Source organism: Pelophylax lessonae (assembly GCF_965119305.1).
Source record: "Pelophylax lessonae genome assembly, chromosome: 2".
NCBI classification, from domain to species: Eukaryota; Metazoa; Chordata; class Amphibia; order Anura; family Ranidae; genus Pelophylax; species Pelophylax lessonae.
Genome location: NC_138769.1, coordinates 717,229,819 through 717,247,266, shown reverse-complemented (window position 1 = coordinate 717,247,266; position 17,448 = coordinate 717,229,819). Strand labels below are relative to the sequence as shown.

General features: G+C 44.1%; 1 protein-coding gene across 1 annotated transcript; it reads left to right on the top strand.

Moving 5' to 3' along the window:
• Positions 1-1,413: 1,413 nt before the first annotated feature.
• Positions 1,414-8,640, top strand: LOC309548264 (odorant receptor 131-2-like; the record flags this gene model as incomplete). The annotated part of the gene is made up of 2 exons (XM_082248212.1): positions 1,414-1,502; positions 7,620-8,640. The coding sequence occupies 2 exons, from the start codon at positions 1,414-1,416 to the stop codon at positions 8,638-8,640; spliced, it is 1,110 nt and encodes a 369-aa protein (XP_082104338.1).
• Positions 8,641-17,448: the final 8,808 nt, after the last annotated feature.

Below are 17,448 nucleotides of genomic sequence, written 5' to 3'. Positions count from 1 at the left end.
GACGGTGTGTGATAAGTGAGATTAGTTAATAACCTCTGGTCCACTAGAGGTGGTTAACAATCATAGCCAAAAGAGGAGTCAATAAAATCTAGCACAAAACAGAATGACTATGGTTCAAAACCTAGGGGACTCAAGCATTTAACTAATTTTTGAGTCAAAAAGTTTTCCTATAAACTATAAAAAGTGTTATATAACAAACCATTTAAGTGTAGAGAAGAACTACTGTAATAGAATGCCATTTACTAGAGATGTGGTAATTCCCTTGAGACGAGAGAGATACATCCTATGCATGTAAAACTTTATACCAGATCAAACATTTAGTGGTTAAGTGTTCAACTTGTCTCAATTAGATTGACTTAGAAAAGTTGGTCTTCTTGTGTGTGTGATCGAGTCAATCTCTTCTTGAATTTAGGGCCTGGAGAAATGAAATTTGAGCTGGGATAACCAAAAATGCTTGCATGGATGGTGTAGAGCAAGGTAAAAGATAGTGTTATCATAGAGGTTGTATAGAGGAGTCAGTCACACACATTGGTCGACTACATTATTTATTGATCTATTGTAGGATTTCCCCAACTAATTTCGCATTCGGATTTCCGAAGGGGGAGGGGTGCATCAATTAGCAATCACACATTATTCAAAAATATGGCTACATCATCCTTGCCTATTATGGTAAAATTGACCTTCAGGTTTAAGAAGAGGGGTGACATCACATGAGAGGGAGGTAGAAAATAAAGTACAGCTAAGAAGTAACTATATTTAAACCAAATTTTTTCCTCCTGTTGTTAGATTAATGAAGTGTATAGCTTGAGTTAGGCGTGAGGAGGGAAGGGATATGTAAAGCTTAAGGAAAATGCTTTGCATGAGGGATGTTGAATTCCGTGTGACGTCACCCCTCGGGTAAAAGTATCAAAGAAGAAAACTCTATGATCAATATTACAAATATGTTGTTCGGACGTGAAACCGTTCGGGGGAGGTAGGGGGAAAGAGAAAGGGTGGGGGGAAAGAGGAGGTAAGGGTTAAGGGGGGTAGACTATGTGATTATTCTGAACTTAAGATTGGAAACCAGTCAATATGAGCATGCTGGTCTTGGATTTCAGTCTTTAAGTATGTGATCAAGGTGATAACTTTGCTTTGTTGAGTTCAAAGTCTGTTACCTGTGAGGAAGATTTTCATTAGGTATAGTGGAGACTCGCTTCTTGGGTGAAGGTAAGAAAATGTAAGAGAGCTCGAACATCTGAAGCCTAGAGTTTCTCCCAATCAGGAACATCCGTGGTAATAGTGATTTGAGGGCTCCAAAAAGTAAGATAATGGGCAGGGATGAATATAGATCAGTCAGATCCCTCATGGCGGGCTCTTCTGTGGGCCGGAGAAGCTGTCGGACTGCAATTCGTAGCATTCCTGGGTTCAGAGAACATGGCGGATCTTGGTGAAGCCAATCTACATTGCCGTATGTGGAAATTGTCTCGAACTGGTACAGCATCCATGGATGTGATTCTTCTCAGGTATGGAGGGCAGAAGGTGCTATATCAGTCTGGTATGTCGACGCGGGGAAGGTTTAGCATCTCACAAAAGGAGGGTAGGTCTTCTGGCATGCGCAAGTTTGCCATGTGGCCCTGTGATGAAGTGGATAAGCAAAAAGGAAATGTCCATCGATATTGGATTCCTTTAGTATGTAGTAGTTCAATAAGAGGGCACAGGTCTCTTCTGTTCTGAAGAGCTATGGGTGTAAGGTCTTGTAAAATTTTAATATCTGTACCTTGGTAGAGCAGGGTGCGACGGTCTCAGGCCCTACGTAAGATTTCTTCCTTCAGTTTAAAGTTGACCAGACAGCACACCACATCCCTGGGAGGGTCAGTCTCTCTGCTCCTGGATTTCCATGCCCTTTGTAAATATTCAATGGGCAATTCAGGGGGTCTTCCTAGCAGGTCATTTAAAATGGCAATAGTGGCTTGGGCAAAGTTGATTGTATTCTACTGTTTCAGGGAGACCTTTTACCCTTAGATTATGACGGCGGCCACGATTGTCCAGATCTTCCAGGTGTCTGTGGAGATCTCTGATTTGGACATTATGAGATTGTGAGGAAGCCTGCAGATGTTGGATTGCTGTCTTCTGGTGGGTTGTTGTTTACTCTTTATCCACTTGCCAACTGCCGCACGACTGTTTACGTCGGCAGTCAGCCCCTCACAGGCAGAGTGACGTAGATCTACGTCGCTAGCCTGTGAGGGTCTAGGCAGTGGCGGAGCCAGAGGGTTAGCTGGGGTGTCAATTGACACCCCAGAAAAAGTCCCTGCCACCCCTGTTGCCACCCCGATCCTGGCTGGCAGCGGAGAATCACAGGCAGTGGTGGGATGGGATCAGCCGGTTCGCAGAACCGGCTGATCCCTCTAAGCTGGCGGCCAGGGTCAGGGAGCAGCAAAGCAGTGCGTCCCGACTCCCGAAGCCGAGCCCGCCCATTCTGTGACAATAGCGAATGAAAATTCGCTATTGTCACATGGATCCTCCTCCGGCCAATCAGGGAGCGGGTCCTCCCGCTTCCTGATTGGCCGAATGGCAAACGCTGTGCCATTGGTCGAGGAGGCGCCGGCGGGAGGACTGAGAAGATGCAGGGAGCCGCGGACCGTCCGTGAGGTAAGTAAGCTGGTCTCACGGGGGGGACGCTGGCACTCTGCAATGATTGCGGGCAAATGCTGTGGCTGTCGCACTCTGCAATAATAATTGGGGGCATTGCTGTCGCACTCTGCAATAATAATTGGGGGCAAGGCTGTGGCACTCTGCAATAATAATTGGGGGCATTGCTGTCGCACTCTGCAATAATAATTGGGGGCATTGCTGTCGCACTCTGCAATAATAATTGGGGGCAAGGCTGTCGCACTCTGCAATAATAATTGGGGGCAAGGCTGTCGCACTCTGCAATAATCATTGGGGGCAAGGCTGTCGCACTCTGCAATAATCATTGGGGGCAAGGCTGTCGCACTCTGCAATAATAATTGGGGGCAAGGCTGTCGCACTCTGCAATAATAATTGGGGGCAAGGCTGTCGCACTCTGCAATAATAATTGGGGGCATTGTTGTCTCACTGCAATAATCATTGGGGGCATTGCTGTCTCACTGCAATAATCATTGGGGGCATTGCTGTCTCACTGCAATAATCATTGGGGGCATTGCTGTCGCACTCTGCAATAATCATTGGGGGCAAACCTGTATCCTCTGATCACCACCACCTGTATCCTGTCTTTACTAGTAATGGCAGCGATCATTAGAGGGACTGCGACATTGCGGTGGACGAATCTGACACTAAATTACACTTTGTATATTGACCCCCCAAAATAATACCTAGCCACCCCTTTGCCACCCCTGTTTTAAAAGTCTAGCTCCGCCACTGGGTCTAGGGAGCGAGCGCGCGCCCCCGGAGGCGCGCTCCCGCATGGTCACGGACCCCCCCGCGCGTGTGACCGGCGGACCCGATGTCCGCCGGTCACTCTGCGATCGTCGCTGCAGAGGGAGAAAGTCAGGCGGCTAGTGTAAACAAGCCGCCTGTCATTCTCCCCTGTGAAGAAACAGTGATCACACGGTTCTACTATGTAGGACCATTGATCACTGTTTCTACAGCTCAAGCCACAGCCAATTACAGTTAGAATCACGCCCCTAGGGACACACACAGCCCCTCCCTCAAATAAAGTTAACCCCTTCACTACCAGTGTCATTTTGCAGTAACAGTGCATATGTATAGCACTGATTACTGCAGTAATGTCACTGGTAACCCCAAAAGTGTCAAAAATGTCAGTCAAGGGTCCGATCTGTCCACCGCAATGTCGCAGTACCGCAAAAAAAAACGCAGATCGCCGCCATTACGCGTTAAAAAAAAAAACAACAAAAATTACAAAAATCTTTCCCTTTGTTAGTAAACGCGATAACTTTTGCGCAAACCAATCAAAATACGCTTTTTGCGATGTTTTTTTATCAAACATATGTAGCAGAAAACAAATTGTGCGAAAATGTTAAAAAATTTAGATTTTTACATTTTTTTGGGGGGGGGAATTTCATATAAAAAAATTTGAAAAATATTGCTATTTTTGCAAAATTTACACTCTTTTTTTGTTTATAGCGCATGATCAAAAAATCGCACAGGTGATCAAATACCACCAAAAAAAAGCTCTGTTTGTGGAAAAAAAAGGACGTCAAATTAGTTTAGGTACAGCGTCGCACGACCGCGCAATTGTCTGCTAAAGTCTCGCAGTGCCGAATCGCAAAATAGGCCCTGATCAGGAAGGGGGTAAAATCTTCCGGGGCTTAAGTGGTTATCATCAGTCTGTACTGCCATAGATTGGATGTCTCTTCTTAGCTTTGTAATCGCTTGTGCTTATGTAGCTTTAATGTCTTCAGCTACAGATCACAGATCTTGGAGGTTCAAGGGTTGTGTATTGTTTAATCCAGTGCTCAATAGGCGAGTCTGGGACTGTTTACTGCCTGAGGGGCTTAGGCTGGAGGAGCGTGAAGAAGTAGCGGAGGCCCGATTAAAAGCCAGGGCCTCGCGTGGCTGTGAGCAAAATGTCTCCGGAATGCTGTAGTGCATCTGTGACACTGGGTGAGCAAGAATTTGTTGGGGAGGTGTCCCCTTAGGTTTTCCCCATGTTTGCGATGCAGGATGGCTCTATTAGGCTTCAGTAATCCCCTCTGTGGACGGGAGCCCGGGTGTTAAGAGGTCATCTCAGGTGGCACCAAACCACAGCCCCACAAATTATTAGAACATTTGTTTCTGTATTCTCTGAAAGGGGTAATACTGGGAGGTGGGTAGGTGGTGGAATCAAGGGAAAGTGCTCAGAGGTAGCGAGACTTGTAAGGATGACTTGTAAGGGGGAAGTACCTGAACCTATTTTCTGAGAAAAAAAGCCCTGCCTACACTACTTTACAACTCTTGTTATACTAGGGCACAGATGCTAACTGATTAAGCGAGCTTGACTGGTTGTGAAATTGAGTTGTGCTTGGCAGATAATATGGAGAGAGCTGCTATACTCCTTTTGTGGGGGGTGGGCTGTCAGTTTGACAGTCAATTTATGCTCTATGAATCAGGAGTGCTGACAACAGTCCATATACTACCCTAGCCTGTCCGTATACTACCCAGCCCGCCCCTATACTACCCTAGTCTGTCTATATACAATGCATCTGGAAAGTATTTCAAGTTTCGCTTCACTTTTTCCTCATTTTGTTATGTTACAGCCTTATTCCAAAATGGATTAAATTCATTATTTTCCTCAAAATTCTACAAACAATACCCCATAATGGCAATGTAAAAAAAAAAAGTTTGTTTGAAATCTTTGCAAATTTATTTAAAAAAAAAAATGTTTTTAAATCACATGTACATAAGTATTCACAGCCTTTTCCATGACACTCAAAATTGAGCTCATGTGCATCCTATTTCCACTGTTTTCCATGTCAGAGCTTAAACCAAGCCAAGAAGTCTAAGGAGTTGTCTGTAGACCTCCGAGACAGGATTGTATCGAGGCACAGATCTGGGGAAGGGTACAGAAAAGTTTAGGCAACATTGAAGGTCCCAATGAGCAAAGTGGCCTCCATCATCCATAAATGGAAGAAGTTTGGAACCACCAGGACTCTTCCTAGAGCGGCTCACCCGGCCAAACTGAGCGATAGGGGGAGAAGGGCCTTAGTCAGGGAGGTGACCAAGAACCCAATGGTCACTCTGACAGAGCTCCAGTGTTTCTCTATGGAGAGAGAAGAAACTTCCAGAAGAACAACCATCTCTGTAGTACTCCACCAATCAGGCCTGTATGGTAGAGTGGCAAGACGGAAGCCACTCCTCAGTAAAAGGCACCTGAAAGACTCTCAAACCATGAGAAACAAAATTCTCTGGTCTGATAAAACAAAGATTGAACTCTTTGGCTTGAATGGCAAGCGTCATGTCTGGAGGAAAACAGGCACCGCTCATCACCTGGCCAATATCATCCCTACAGTGAAGCATGGTGGTGGTGGCAGTATCATGCTGTGGGGATGTTTTCCAGCAACAAGAACTGAGAGACTAATCAGAATTGAGGGAAAGATGAGTTCAGCAATGTACAGAGACATCCTTAAATAAAACCCGCTCCAGACCATTCTGGACCTCAGATTGGGGTGAAGGTTAATCTTCCAACAGGACAACAACCCTAAGCACACAGCCAACATAACAAAGGAGTGGCTATGGGACAACTCTGTGAATGTCCTTGAGTGGGCCAGCCAGAGCCCAGACTTGAACTCGATTGAACATCTCTGGAGAGATCTAAAAATGGCTGTGCACCGACACTCCCTATCCCTATTCTTTGCAGGACCTCTCATGGAGCTTGAGAGGTCCTGCAAAGAAGAATGGGAGAAACTGCCTAAAAATAGGTGTGCCAAGCTTGTAGCATCATACTCAAAAAGACTTGAGGCTGCAATTGGTGCCAAAGGTGCTTCAACAAAGTATTGACCAAAGGCTGTGATACTTATGTACATGGGATTTTTTTGTTTTTTAGTTTTTATAAATTTGAAAAGATTTCAAACAAACTTCTTTCAGGTTGACATTATGAGGTATTGTTTGTAGAATTTTGAGGAAAATTTTGACTTTAATCCATTTTGGAATAAGGCTGTTACATAACAAAAAAGTGAAGCGCTGGAACTGTACTACCCTAGCCTGTCCGTATACTACCCTAGCCTGTCAGTATACTACTCTAACTTGTCTATATACTACCCTAGCCTGTCTATATACTACTCTAGCCTATCCATATACCTGCAGACCAGGGCTGGCGTGAGGAAGGGAGCTAGTGCCACCATTATTTGTCTTCAGGCTAGGTCCAGAGACGCAGGTGCGGGCCTGCAGGCCTACGGACCATGGCTAAAGAAATAGGTGGAGAGGTGCAGCAAAAATCTCCACCCCCTCCCACCTCCACCTTATACATGGGTAGGGCAAAGGTGGGGGAGTCAGGGGCGGAGTGGCAAAACTAGGTTTTGCCTAGGGTGTCAAAAGTCCTTGCACCGGCCCTGTGGCAGTGTTGGGACTATCTCCTGCATAATTCTGGCTGTGGTATCACATATTTCTCTAAACTGACCACCAATAATTAAGTGTGAGATGTGAGTGCCACTGACCAACAATGCTTAGGAGAGATGAAATCCTTAGTGTAATTTACCACCAATGCTTAGTGCAGGGTGGTTCTTAGTATTACTGACCACCAGTGCTTGGGGAGGTAGATTCTTATTGCCACTGACTACCAATGCTGGGGTGGGGAGGGAGTATGTTATATTGATTACCAATAGTCAGCTACATTGTACGTTACATATTCCTGGCCCCAACATTGTATGTGCCATATTGTACATATTCTGACCTCTGTACTCTATGAGCTGTGTTGTATGTTACATGTTTTTGAACAAGATGTTTATCATGTCAAGTTGCAGGTTGCTATTAGAGATGAGCTCAATCTTGGTCGGCATTCGACATGGATGAATGTAACAGCTTCCAGCTGTCATTGGTTGCTAAGGAAGCAGCGGGTAATCTCATCCACGTACTGTATAAATCTAAAAAATAAATATTTTTGCATGCAGGATCAAAAATTACAAATGTTATAATTTAAAATCAATCTTTTCATTCTTTTTAAGCCTCAAAATTGCAAATACGCAAGGACAAATCAAGAAGATCTGCAACCACGGAGACATGGTCAATCTCTCAACCAATTTCAGTATTGTAACTCAAGCATCCATTCCATACAATCAGCCAGAAATTGCACATTTGATCCTATTAAACCTAATTGTGCTATCTTTCACAGTTTTCTACCCCTGCTTTGCCACGATACTTTATGTCTATCTCACCTCACCACAACTACAAGAAATGGCCCGTTACATACTTTTTGTTCACATGCTTGTCAACGATATGTTCTATCTGCTGATTTCTTTTGTTTTGTTTGTCTCTGCCGTTTACCTTTTGTACATGCCAGCACCAGTGTGCTATGCCATCACTACCTTTACGACTTCCTCTTTTTACGTCACGCCTTACAACCTTGCCATTATGTCAGTAGAACGTTATATAGCAATCTGTTACCCGTTAAGACATGGTGAAACTTGCAATGTCCGCTGGTGTAATTATATGATTGTGCTAATGTGGGCTTTGGGGTTAGTCCCCATTGGCGTTGACTTCATTGCTATGAATTTCTCTGTTGGCAGAGACTTTTACTCCCTCTATATGGTATGTAACTGGCTCTTTTTATCAAAGAACCAAGTACAAAGCACCATAAGATTCATGGTCCCTATCCTCAGCTTCTCCACGGTGGGACTAATTATCATATTCACCTATATCAAGGTCATGCTGACTGCTCAACAAATACGTTCTGGCAAGTCTTCTGCCTTTAAGGCTGGGAAAACAGTCCTGCTCCACGCATTTCAGCTTTTCTTATGCATGATGTCCTTCTCTGCCATTTTCACAGACATGTACCTGAGAAAAAACTACGCCTTTGTTCCATCAGTCAACTTCTTCTTCTTTATGTGTCTTCCAAGGTTCATCAGTCCTCTCATTTATGGGATAAGAGATAATGTATTCCGTAAATATACACAAAATATTTGCACCCATACTTGTTTGAAGGGACTTTTTTTAAAGCGATTAAAGCAGAACTCAAGCCAGAAATAAAATGCTCCTAATTCAGCTATAGATTCAATAAAAAATAAAAACCCTAGAGTATCAGTGGACATTATGACTGTGTATATTTAGCAGTGTTCCTGGAGTTGAATGTTAAAGCCAATATAGGACCCGCATACATAGGACCCGCATATGAGGGAAAGGGTTACTATTCTTAATTTCTGTATAATGTTATTGAAAAATGTTGTACCATGTTTACCGCTTACCACAGCAGGAACATTTTGTCAAATAAACCTAAACAACCAGACCTGACATCAGGACATAATTCTTGCAGCAACAGATACCTGCATGTGTGTTTTTCCATCTTTTAGAATGCGTCTGGATCTGGCATGTTTGCTTCCTGCCCTTCCACTTCTTACTTTCTTTCATAAAAGCCACCAAGCTTGTGTAACCAACGAAATCAGATTGCCTGTAGGTGGGGTGCAGCGTGGAGCGGCGGCATTCATTTACACAGTCAAGTGCAATGAAAAACCTGTATTGAAACAGTTCACAACAGACCCAGTGGGAAGGCTGCCAAACCGGGTGCACTCATGGTTTCCAGTAATGAGAAGAGAGCAGGTATCAGCCATACTGACAATGTCTGGTAAAAGAGCAGAATGTGGCCTGGTCATTCCCATACCCAAGCGAGATGATGCCCAGAGGAGTGCACCCCTATTCTTTCTGTCCTTGCCAGAAACCTTTTTCTACCGCTAGTGCTGTCCCTAACAGGCGGGGTACCTGTCCCTACTCTACCAACTTGCAAATAAGTGCCAAACTTGGGAGCCAGGTCCTTAAAAAGCAGCAGTGGCACAAAGGTGGCATGTGTGTTTATTCTCATAAGCAGTGCCATCCTAAGAGCATTATAGGCCCCCGGGCAATGCAGTGCACTGGGGCCCTGCCTACAAAATCACCCACGAGAATAAAAATGCAAATTATCGATAAGGCAATATTTTTTGGTACCTTCAATAAAATCAGTGTTTAAACATTAACACAACGTTTGGACAATATTACACGAGCTTGAAAATCAAGAAATTACAGACTGAAATGGCACAGTACGAAAGCACTATGAATTATTTATTAAATTTGCGAATCTTCACGGGATTCAGGACTAATGCTCAGACATCCCAAACTGCAAAATGAATTTCAGGGAGGTGGCACTCCGTGCCCCCCCCCCCACTAATTTAACACAACTAGAGGATGATGAAATGAAATGCAATCAGTATACAGAGGAGTACTTCTTCTGAGAGATATTAAAGGAACACTTTAACCACCATGCTCAGTGATTTGAAGTGGTCATGGTGGTAGGAGTCAAAACACTGCACATGCTGGGATATTTACAAATATGTTCTGGGGGCTAGTTTTACCCCTAGCACATATGACTTAGGCAGCCAAAAAAATATCATGTCCTTCTTCATACATGTATGAAGAAGGACATGACATTTTATTATGACAAAACACAATTAGTTATTGTAGCACAATTCCCAGCCGTTTTGCTGGATATGGGTCCCCCTGGGTTCCTGCTAACAACAACAGCACATTTAAGCATGTTTCTCCAAGTGTGAGAGCTGAGACAATGACCAGTCCAGTATCTTTGTGTTTTTGAACTATTTAGGAACTTGGATGAGAAAAGGGATGAGTGGGATACTCCTTTAACTCAACTATGCACATTTTGGTGGAGACACTTAAGAAATACTGTTTAACGCTGGCTTGACGCTGGCTGAATGCCCGCCAATGCTAACTTGATGTTGGTTAACGCTGGCCGGATGCCGATTAACGCTAAACTATTCTTGTATCTGAACTTCAACTAAAGAAATCCTGTACTCCTTCCTGAGGTAGCTACTTGTACACTTTTGCTGCACTGCTGAACGCTTCAAGGCCCACACTGGTGCCCCCTTTCACTCCCTTATCTTTTGGGCTTAACACTTGGCACCCCCTTTCTATGCCACAACTACTGGTTAGCTGGCTCCTGGATCCCTTTGACCTTCTGGAGTGGCCCCCTCTCTTATGCAGACCCCTGGGCAGAATTTAAGTACTCATGTTTTTCCTGGAAACTCCTGCCCAGCAGCTCCACTCGGTGAGCAACACTCTGGATCCCTCTCTGCAGCCCAGCTCAACCTCTGGACCCTCAGGCCGAGCGCCCAGGACACCTTCACTGCTCTGACAGGAGGAGAGACAGACAGCCGTCACCCTACTCCTGGGACTCTGCTTCCCGCCAAAGATGCCCTTGTATCAAATGTGGGAAACAACAAAATTTATAATGCAAGTATACTGGACAGTCACGTTAATATCTAGTGAATATTTAAAAATGAAAGCAGACACCAAGAGCATTTTTGATAAAAAGCATAAAACAAAACTTTACTGGACATCAAAATACATAAAGCTTCCTTACACATAAAAGTTACCATAAACAAATACACAAAATACCATGTCTTAAACATACAACCCTTGTCCCAAGAATATCAAATAAATACTTAGCTCTGGTAGTTGAAATTCAACAGCTTCCAATGGATCTCTGGAGAAGCAAGGCATGTTGGCTTCTCCACAGCTCAAATCCAAGAGCCTTTTCTCATGATAATTACTCTTTTTATAGTCCTGTATACAGAAGACCACTCACAGGATGTGGACATTCCTCTTGATCACTCACAGCTCATTTTGTGAGTGAGGTCATCAACACATGGCTGCACTTTCCCCCTCACAACCACATGGTTCATTGAATATGCGGCAGCCATTTTATATCCAGGAAACTCACTAAACCACCTGTGGGTGAGAGATAATATTACACATGTATGGGAACATTTGTCATGAATCAGTTAAAAAATCCACAACTGATACAATCCACCTGTTGATCCCACACATTGGCAATAATTACCAACATTACAAACAATTACATACATTTCTACTTCTTTACAAAAATATGCCTACAACATGCACAAGCTAATTATCTTAAGCATGTACAATGTGTATGCAATAAAAAAAATCCTAAACAGTTACTCAATTTCTTATGGAGATGGACTGCTTTCTCCAAAATCTTCAGATCAAGTCTAAAGCAGACATGTTGTTCCTTTTTGTGTTTCAAAAACAATTCTCCTTTGTCTGAACACATGCTTTTTTCAAAAAATCATAAACACCACCCCCCACATTACATCTTGTTCCTCTGGCTTCTAAACCAATCGGACTGGTTTATTTGCATATCAATGGGGAGAGCCATAGCTTGCAAGAACATATAGCCTGAAAATCTAAACTCCATATTATGGCAATAGAGTCCCTATAAATAGACCACGGCAGCACATACCACCTGTTGACTATAGCATAATATAGGGAAAGTATGAATCTTCAACATCTCTTAAAGCCTTTGTCCAGGAAAGGGCAAAATAAACCCCCCATTAAATGGGAGGAAAAAATTCCCTTTCGACCCCCGTATCTTCTGAGCGGTCACACTAAGTCCCTGGCAGCTACAACATTACTTTAAAACAGGGTTAGCAATGTCCTTGGCAGTCTGTGGAAAGAAAATTACAAATTATGAAAGTCCCTTATCCTCCTCCTGGTAAATGCTCAGATGTAAGTCCACTCCAATTAAGCCACCATCAGGGAATCATCTGCATCTTCCTCAGGCTCTCATCCGATCTTCTGGTCTGCCTCATTCCATCCGGTTTGGTCATCTGCTCTGCCTGCTCCACCTCTCGATGCTCAGTATCTTAAAAGAATAAAAGTCAAAGCAGATTATATGTTCCTTCCACCTGTGCCAAAAAACATAGCTCACTGCTCACATTTCTCAATATCACCATTTTTAACTGCAAAACTGTTATAGGGTGCCCACTGTTACCTTGTTACAATTTCACAGGAAGGCATTGACTTCCAGCGAAACGAATAAACTTGCATGTCTCTCCGTGCTGTCCTACGAATACTAGCCTGCTGTTGTCCAGTCATCACAGCATGGCAGTGTCTAGCAAAATGCCCCATTCTATGACAGCAGAAACATTTAATGTGGAAGAATCTACCATTCCCAACCACTTGTATCCACCTCTTATACAAAGCTGGTGTAGGAGTCCCATCTATTTCCTCTCTAGGGACCCCCGCCTGAAGTAAATCAGTCCACATGTTTCTTCTGGAGACCATAGGCCTTGCCTTCCTTGTATCTGACTCAATTTGGCCATAGCTGATCAGATCCTCAGCTTCCCACTTATGGTAACTAATGCCTCGTTTCCACTGAGCGGATCGGTTCGGGTCGGTTTGGTACGGTACGCTAATTTGAGTGTTTCCATTATGAAAGCGGCCCATACAACCGAACCAAACCGCACCATTCCTGGTCCTGCTTCAGATGTAGGGCCATAGGAAATGGTACGGTACGGTTAGGGCGGAGCTACTGGCGTCACACGATAGAGTCCACTGATTGGTGGACAGGAAACCATCAATGCTCACATTAAATGAAAGAGCAAAACAAACACCTCATTTGGTGTAAACCCCGCATGGTCCCTGGTGGCCCGACTTGCAGTGGAAACGCTCACCTGAATAGACCGGACCATTCTAACCCTTCCAAACTGTACCGAACTGAACCGTTCCGCTCAGTGGAAACGAGGCATTAAAGTGTCACATGTCCTATTTTTGCTTACAGGCTTAGGGCAATTGTTCTTTGTTAGGGCATTCTTAGATATGTTTATGAGGGCTGCACACCGCTCATTCAAATCTTGAGCTCTGCCTACAGAGGTTTGAACACACTTCAAAGCCACTGCAGGTTTAACTTGAAATGCCCTATTTCCTAAACCATTCACCTTGCTTGCAGTTTCTTCCAAACACTCAGTCACCACTTCAAGCTGCTTCTTGGGCTCAGTTTGGGTAGGCCCATTTTCCACTTCGTTCAATTCTTCACAAGCAGTATTCCACAAACCATTCTCTCCACCATGCTCACAATTTCTTTTCCCTTTTCTCTGATGTGTGATTATTGGACGTGCATGACACTCATCCAGATCATCACTATCATCAGAATAGGACACACACTCATCATCTGAAGACTGGAGTGTGTCTTCAGGGTTCAATGTGGTATCTGCAATCATCGCTCTCACTTTACACTTTTCCTCTAAGGCAACTACTCGACATGCATTACTTTGAACCAACATATCTTTAACTTCCTGCAACTCTTTCTCAAGCGCTTCATTCTTGTGCATCTCGCTGCAAAGTGCCTGCAAAACTAACCACCCAGTAGTGGCAGCGGCTTTCCGCTCCTTCTTAGAATATGCGCTCAAATCTAAACGCAAAACCTGCTTACCAAGTTCTATACCGAGGTCTGGATAGATTGAAGCTGCATGTTTAATGAATTCCTCTGTGAGTAGAAAAGAAAGTGGCACTTCCAAACCCAGGAACTTGGAAACTTGAGTTTTATTGTTCAAAACAAAGGTACAACTTTAGACAGGAACACAAGACAAACTGGACAGCAGGTGTGAAACGCGTCCGCTGTCCAGTTTGTCTTGTGTTCCTGTCTGATGTTGTACCTTTGTTTTGAAGAATAAAACTCAAGTTTCCAAGTTCCTGGGTTTGGAAGTGGCACTTTCTTTTCTACTCACATGGACTTCTCAGGTTGCGGACCTTGGTGAGCACCCATCCCTGCAGGACTGCCACAGTTGCTCGGGATCCATACGGCTCAGCTGGTTGCTTTCAGAGCGGTGATTTGTGTTTCCTTTTGGTTCTAATGAATTCCTCTTCCATGGGTTTCCAGTACCCAGAACAGACTAATGTAGGAATTGCTCCGTACTTAGAAATGAATTCCTTCCCTCCTGCTCTCTTGCTTTTTTTAAATAGAGTATGCATCTCTACTCTCAGGGGGAACACAAATGCAAAAACAACCACAATTTTTAGTTATTGTCCTGGCTCAAAGTGACTGTGCTTAGGGCTTATTTACTAAACTGCTCACTCTAGCAGCAATTCAATGAATAATACTCATATACCCTCTATAACACTGTGCTTAGGGCTTATTCACTAAACTGCTCACTCTAGCAGCAATTCAATGAATACTACTAATACACCCTCTATTACACAATATTTCATCCAAATATTCTATATTTAGTGACCATGCAGTATCCTGCTGACTACGCCATTTGTATCAAATGTGGGAAACAACAAAATTTATAATGCAGGTATGCTGGACAGTCACGTAAATATCTAGTGAATGTTTAAAAATGAAAGCAGACACCAAGAGCAGTTTTGATAAAATGCATAAAACAAAACTTTACTGGACATCAAAATACATAAAGCTTCCTTACACATAAAAGTTACCATAAACAAATACACAAAATACTACGTCTTAAACATACAACCCTTGTCCCAAGAATATCAAATAAATACTTAGCTCTGGTAGTTGAAATTCAACAGCTTCCAATGGATCTCTGGAGAAGCAAGGCATGTTGGCTTCTCCAAAGCTCAAATCCAAGAGCCTTTTCTCATGCTAATTACTCTTTTTATAGTACTGTATACAGAAGACCACCCACAGGATGTGGTCATTCCTCTTGACCACTCACAGGTCATTTTGTAAGTGAGGTCATCAACGCATGGCTGCACTTCCCTCCTCACAATCACATGGTTCATTGAATATGCGGCAGCCATTTCATATCCAGGAAACTCACTAAAACCCCTGTGGGTGAGAGATAATATTACACATGTATGAGAAACATTTGTCATGAATCAGTTAAAAAATCCACAACTGATACAGCCCTGTCACATGCTCCCGCCAGGTTTATACCCAGTCCTAGGGTGCATTGCGGTAAACTCCGCCCACTGGGACAGCCATAAACCCTGGTGCGCTATTGGCCAGGTTTCCTCCACTGTCCAACAAGAGCCCTCATTGGATGCAGTGGGGAGACTCCCCAGACTCAACAGACTACACCTGGAAACACATGACAGCCTCACTAACTGATCAGGCCCCCCTGATAAGCAGACAGGGCCACACATATACTTTTCCTAGCACCTACCTAGGAGGGTGCTACATCCACCCCCCACCAAACATGAGCCATGTCCCCATTGGCTCTGAGGCAGCTGCCTCCTACAAAAATCTGCCAAAAGATCAGGAGTATCCCACAAACTTGGAAATGGGGAAAAAGGGAAAAGAACAAATGTACAGATAATTTAAGTGCAAAAAAAATATATATATATATATATATGCATCTGATGTACAAATATACAAATTATTTTAGGTGCATAGAAGGATGCTACCCCCACCAAACAAACTTTGTTTGGTAAGGAATAAAAAAATATATACATCCTGATTGTCTACCTCTACTGTGAGCCCACCTGTAGAGAAAAAATTAGAAGTTAGTCACATTTCACATATGCCTATCACATGACTATGTACCTCAACAGTTGAGTGAGAAGACCCTCACCGCAGGGGCGACCTTCTCACTCCAGTCCTTGACTTCTCTGCTATCTAGTGCTTGATACGCTGGGTCCAATTTCCCTATTTTTTGGGGGGATCTGTGCCCTAACACTGGCTACCTATGGAGAAGGTAAATACAGCATCCTACTGCTGTCACTCACTGTCATATCTCCTTGCTTGGAAAACAGGGTAAGTCACTGGAGCCTGCGTGACTTGCAGTCCTGCTGAGTCAAGGAAATATAGGGGATCTTGCAGAGCACCCCCCCCCCCCTCCAGACTTCCTGGATGCACCGCCCTTCACTGCGACGGCCACCCATTTTAGTCCAGTCCCTCTCGCCTCTCCTTGAGGGTTCCAAAAGTCTTTTCAAACAGACATTAGTAATCCAGAGATCCTGGCCCATTGGCCCAAGGGATCTGTGAGGTTGGAGTTCCTCTTTAGGACCCTGGCCCGATGGCCCAAGGGGTCGGTAGAATAATAAGTTCACATAGATGAGAAGTAACAACTCAAACTGCAACATCAATTTTGAACTTCAGCATTATATTTTTTCGTTGGTGATGGCTATCCAGCCTTGCTCTTATAGTCTTTATGTGTGAAGTTTTCCTTTATATGTAATACTCTGGGTGGGGGACCCTGACAAGGGCTCCCTGGCTGTCAAAAACCCGGATCGACCAAGCCTGGCCCAACCCATCTGGATGGCGAACCTCCACCCGGTCAATGTATATGGAAAGTCTTTACAGCACCAAATCTGTCCCAAAGGTCAGTCCTTGTTGAATCCCGAAAGGGCTTGGGAACAAACAACATAACCTCCCTGGAAGCGTATGGATAATCATAGCCATACTCCATGACCACTTTACGCTGCATCCATCTTTGCATCCTTGAAGGGTTTTCCTGTTACCTCTCCCAGGTAAAGAAAAAGGGGTCTCCTCTAACCTGATCATGGAGCTGTAGGCCTCATTCTGGCCCTGAGCCCGGGCATAGTTTGTGGGTGGGGTCAAATCTGGGACCCTTTTTGAGTAGGCCTCACAGAACCCCAAGTTTTGGGCCAGCTTCCCTCTCTTATCAGACTCTTTAGTCTCCTTCAGACTCTTAAGTCTCCTTGTCAGGCACAACAATTGCATCAGGACCAGGTGAACTGCTCCCAGTCTTAGATCCCCAGTCCCATTCTGTCTCATCCTCTGACCTCCAGTCATCAATTCCTGCTTCAATGGACCCATATTTACACTGAAAGCTATGAGACCCCACGTTGACACCACCGGCCTCTTCTTCACTATTCACACTTGTAACTGAGGCCTAAATGGCCACGGGCCATTTATTTTGAAAAATGGGGATGGGAGCAGACCTTGTTTCTGCTGCTGTGGATTCTGGTGCGTCTTCTGGCCCCCTCCTGGCCCTCTGAATCTGCATGCACCGCTTTTACTGTGGCTGAGTCCTTCCTAACACCAAGGCTGGACCACTGCCA